Source organism: Copadichromis virginalis, linkage group LG2, assembly GCF_057382275.1.
Source record: "Copadichromis virginalis isolate Kocher_CV1m ecotype Utaka linkage group LG2, C_Virginalis_male_GT1.1, whole genome shotgun sequence".
NCBI lineage: Eukaryota > Metazoa > Chordata > Actinopteri > Cichliformes > Cichlidae > Copadichromis > Copadichromis virginalis.
This window is the reverse complement of record NC_140619.1, coordinates 24,244,855-24,249,544: the sequence shown is the minus strand read 5'-3', so window position 1 is coordinate 24,249,544 and position 4,690 is coordinate 24,244,855. Positions and strand designations below refer to the sequence as shown.

Sequence of the window (4,690 nt, the reverse complement as noted above, 5' to 3'; positions counted from 1 at the left end):
ACGAACATTTGCGAGAGCTGGCAGATCTCGTGATGAAATTTGGGGGTTTTGGACACTTCTTCAACAAACAATCTGCTCTGGTTAGGAACTAAAAGAGGTTGGACGCGGAGAGAAGAATCACCACAGCAAAACCAGGTTTATCCTATCACTGCAATTAGTTCCTTGGATCTGAGTATTATTGGAGGCTCTCTATTTTACAATACAAAGTACCTTGAGACGACTGCTGATGTGATTTGGTGCTATATAAATAAAACTGAATTGAATTGAATTCAATCCGAGTCCTGCTTAAGTGGCTGTGGGGACTGGCTCAAACTGTTTCATTTAACTTCACCTTCCAACTTTTCAGAAGCACAGAAAGAAGAATTGAGCTGCACATCAAGAAAGTAAAAAAGTATTAATTCATGTGAATTAATTTTGTGTAGATGTTTTAGCCCTTCTTTATTTTGTGTGTTTTCTATGTGAAAAAAAATCCATGGACAAGATAGAGTTTTTATAGAAAAAACATTATAAAATAAAAATCCCTAGAGCACAGGCCCAGAAAGGGATCGAGTTAGGCAGAGCAGACGGGCAGGTGTGTAATACAGTGGTGGAAAGCCTGAATAGGCACTGTTTCAAAAAGGATCAAATGCTGCTTCTTGTAAAAGTCAAAAATTTCCATGGGGTGTACTTATTTTGTTCACATGGATGTAGCTCACCATTCAAAAGTCTCACTAAATGTGTTCTGCTTTTTTTTCCTCTGCACTGCTCTGTGTCTCCCCAAAGGCTGAGAGTTGATGTGACTGACAGACAGCCACGGACAGCTTGGTTAGACACACTACACTCATGGGAGGCCACCAAGACTGAAACTGAGCAGAAAGCAATGGAGGAATACAGTGAGGGAGGGGGGAAGCTGACGAAAGGACTTTTAGCGGTCGAAGGAGTGCAAGAGAAATAAAACAAGATAAAAAATCAGAACAAAAAAAAAAACACTTGACATGAAGGAAAAATAACCAAATAAACCATAAAGATTGCGTAAGTTTGAATAGCTGTGAATTTGTCAACTTCTTTATATTCCTGCCCACTAGGCTTATACGTGTGTACATCTTATCAAGGTCATCTTCTGATCTTTTCTCCGTGATGAACATTGATTCAAAAGTCAGGCAAGGATTCAGGCATTTGTTCAATGTGCAGGGGTAAAAACACATTGTGGAGTTCACAGAACTGCTTAATACTTTATTTGCCCTTTTACCTGACAAAGTGGCAAAGATTTAATATAATGTTGGTCTGGAAACTATTAAATACCCATAGTTGGCTCTCAAAGGTAAGAATCAGTCTTTTAAAACATATAAGACTGAGGATCAAAAGAATAAACTTTTATTCAACTTGCTTCCAGTAGGCTCTGCTACATTAAATGTAATCTTGTTTCCATGCATTTGTTTGTCAAAAATGATATTTTTTGTTGTTTACAGAGCACATAAGTGAGGCAGCAAAAATTCAAAGAAGAATGAAGGTTTGTAGCACTTCCCCTACTTCCGAAGTGTATGGAGAAGAGCAAGAGTCTAAGGAGGTCAAGCAACACTTGAAGAATAAAGAACAGCTTTATTACTTGACCAACACATTTTGGTCTGTGGCCTTCATCAAGGTCACGATGACTGTGATGACAACAGGCAAAAAAAAATTATATTAAAAGTCAGATTAAAAGTCGTTGTGCAGAAAATAAGTGTATCTACAAATAGGCAACACAACGCATCAGCCTTTCACCTACACAAGGTGTGAAGTACTAGTATTAGCAGCTACTTATTAGCAGGTACCAAGTAACTAAGGACTAGGAAATACACTCGTTTCCTTATTTCCAAAGTACTATTTATGCAAAGGATTTTCTGTTTTTCATGGGTTAAGATGAGCAAGAGTAAGTATACCACATGATTGATGATTGACTCCAGTGATTTTGATTTATGTTGCCAACATTTCATATTATCATCAGTTATGTAGGGACAGAATCATAAACTAGAAGATGCTAATGAAATTTTCTGATATAGAGTATAATATCTTTTGCTGAGAGGGAAAGACCATCAAAAAAAGATTTTGCTTCAGTTTTGTTGGGTGAAATCCTAGAATTTTATTAGTCTCTTATTTTGTCCTAATTAGCAGATGCTAAGGAACCAAAACCAATGCTGCCAATCTAGAGTGGACCTACAGTGTCGCACAGGCATGTCAACTAGGAAAACCATTCAGCATCCAGAGCCTAAAACTCGGGGTAAATGATATTCACCCCAGGGGCTCTGCCACTAGGCCCTCTTCCCTGATAAATGGCAAATAATCCCTGATATTCAGAATCTTTTACTTTGCAGAGGAACTAACGAGATCCTCAAAACTCCATCACTACATACAGCACTCATCTCTTCCTGCCTTCAGAAACAAGTTAAGTAAGCTCAATAGGACTCGAAAACTATTGAGGCAGTTTGATAGCTCCCTTTATACTAATGCTTTTGGGTGTAATCCCAAGTGCATACATAATGCGGACACTTACTGGTGGGATCCTCCTAAATACAGAGAACACGAAAACTATCAATTATTTACCCCAACACAGATTCAAGTTCAATTATAAAATGTCTGCAACAAGAACAACATGTATCCAGGTGTATGATTTGAACTACCCAAAGTACCTATCATCTGTAAAACATGACTGACCACATCACACACCTGACAGGTTTTTAAATTCATTTCGAGCCAAAGAGACCGTGACATGTTTATTCAACCATTATTGTTCATAATGATTCTTAATAAAGAAGAATAATGAAAATGAAGACTTGGATTATGCTCCACATGGACTATGACAATTTGATGCAGACATTTTCCTAATGTTTTGCTGTTGTCAACCATCCCTGTTAAGAAGCACTATATTCAGAAACTACAATAATGACAATGAAAAATAAGATCATTCCATAACAAATTGTGACTTTCTTTTGAAACATTATCAATACGGGATTAGCAACTGATGAAAAAGATGATTGATTTTAGTTAACAACAACTTCATGACATATAGAAGAATCTATTTAAGTGGTGTAACAATGGTAAACAACTAAAATTATAGACATAAAAAAAAAACACAAAGATTTTTCTTAATGTTTACATCACTTACCCATGACTCTCTACCATGTCTGCCACAAGGATGTTCACCATCTTTCTTCTTGTAGTATCAGAGAGGCAGTTTGTTTTCTCATATTTCTTAAATACTTGATCACCATCTGGATTTGAATACAAGGCTGCTCTGACGATCTGAAATAACAATTGGAAGAAATTCATAGAAAGCACCTACCAGGAAGGTATAAAAATGATCAGCATCAACTGCTATAGCCTTTGCATTAATCACTACATCTCATTTAATCATGAGAGGGACCATTGTTTTGTTTTTATAATTTTCAAATTTAAAGATATTGAGTATTGATACAAATGAACAGGTAATTGGCAATCTTAAGTTACAACATATCATATCCTGAAGATTACTTAAATTTCTTGCAGTGTTGCTGTCAGGAGGTCCTTCAATTAACTGTCTTTTCCGAGCTTTGGTAGATTCAAGTATTATTGTTGTGTCTGAATCTGATGATGATCCTCCTGATGCAGGTGATGGTGACAACTCTAATGAAGATGCGGCCTCTGAAGAAGACCCTGCAACACTGTTGTCTAACAATACAGACAGCCTCATAGATTTAAACATGATTACACCAACTATAAATTAGTAAATTTAACAACACGTTTTTAAATGAAACATACGGCTTAAACTTCTTACCACTGCATTCTTCAGTGAAGACACTGAAAGACACCTGAGATGACTTCAAAAGTTCATCAAATATGTCAGAATCCACTTCCACTCCCGCAGAATCCATCAGGACCAAATTGGTAGAACCTGGCAAACTGAATTTCACCAGCACTAAAAAAGAAACAATCAATAAAGTTCTATATGAATTTATAATTCATAAATCCGTAAATCACAGTTTTACTTTGATAATATTTATAAATTCTTTATTCATTCGATTACTAAAATAATTATTCATTTAAATTAGCAATTAATGTAGTGAAGTAAACTTACAGTATTTGCCCTTGGACTGCAGTGAAGGCTTTGGGTAAAGTACAAGTAAATCAAAACAATACTTACATGAATAGTATATGAATAAATTTACTTAGTTACTTTTAATCACTACACTCAAATGACCTCCCTGCAAAAATTCGGAGTAATTGTAGGCATCGTCTGTCTTTGGTACCCTGACCCATTTGCTCACTCCCTTAAACTCGACAGGAATCAGCATATCGCCACCTTCCAAGAGTAGAAAGCTATATATAATAAGGTCAAGCATAGAACATCATTTCTTCGCAAAATATCTTGCATGTCTAGTCCCTTTGGACTGAGCTAAAATTCATTTCGTTATGAAAGAACATCCTTGGTTTTTAATACCTACAAACTGCGTAACTGCACTGCACTGCAATACAGTAGTCTCTTGATTATCGCGGTGGTTAGTAGAAACCATATTTTTATTTTATTATTTTTATATACTTTAAGCCATAAAAACTCTCCCTGCACTCTAACAAACCCTAATATAAACCTATTATTCATTTTTAGGCTAGAAAATGCTTATTTTACCATGAATAAAAAATCTAAAAAAAGAAAAATGCCTACTTGTCACAGAAATGCATACCATATGAAATTACCATA

General features: G+C 35.8%; 1 protein-coding gene across 1 annotated transcript; it reads right to left on the bottom strand.

Moving 5' to 3' along the window:
- Positions 1-2,383: 2,383 nt before the first annotated feature.
- On the bottom strand, positions 2,384-4,286 carry LOC146717339 (uncharacterized). Its single transcript, XM_085465724.1, has 5 exons — positions 4,193-4,286; positions 3,770-3,910; positions 3,491-3,663; positions 3,122-3,258; positions 2,384-2,522 (listed from the first exon to the last, which is right to left on the bottom strand). The coding sequence occupies exons 1-5, from the start codon at positions 4,284-4,286 to the stop codon at positions 2,429-2,431; spliced, it is 639 nt and encodes a 212-aa protein (XP_085321850.1). The 3' UTR covers positions 2,384-2,428.
- Between the last annotated feature and the right edge of the window lie 404 nt (positions 4,287-4,690).

Coding starts and splice junctions, on each gene's coding strand:
- LOC146717339 (XM_085465724.1), bottom strand. CDS start 4,286: ATGCTGATTCCTGTCGAGTTTAAGGGAGTGAGCAAATGGGTCAGGGTA. Junction 3,259..3,490: donor ACAGCAACACTGCAAGAAAT/TTAAGTAATCTT, acceptor TTGTTATTTCAG/ATCGTCAGAGCAGCCTTGTA. Junction 2,523..3,121: donor GACATGGTAGAGAGTCATGG/GTAAGTGATGTA, acceptor CTCTGTATTTAG/GAGGATCCCACCAGTAAGTG.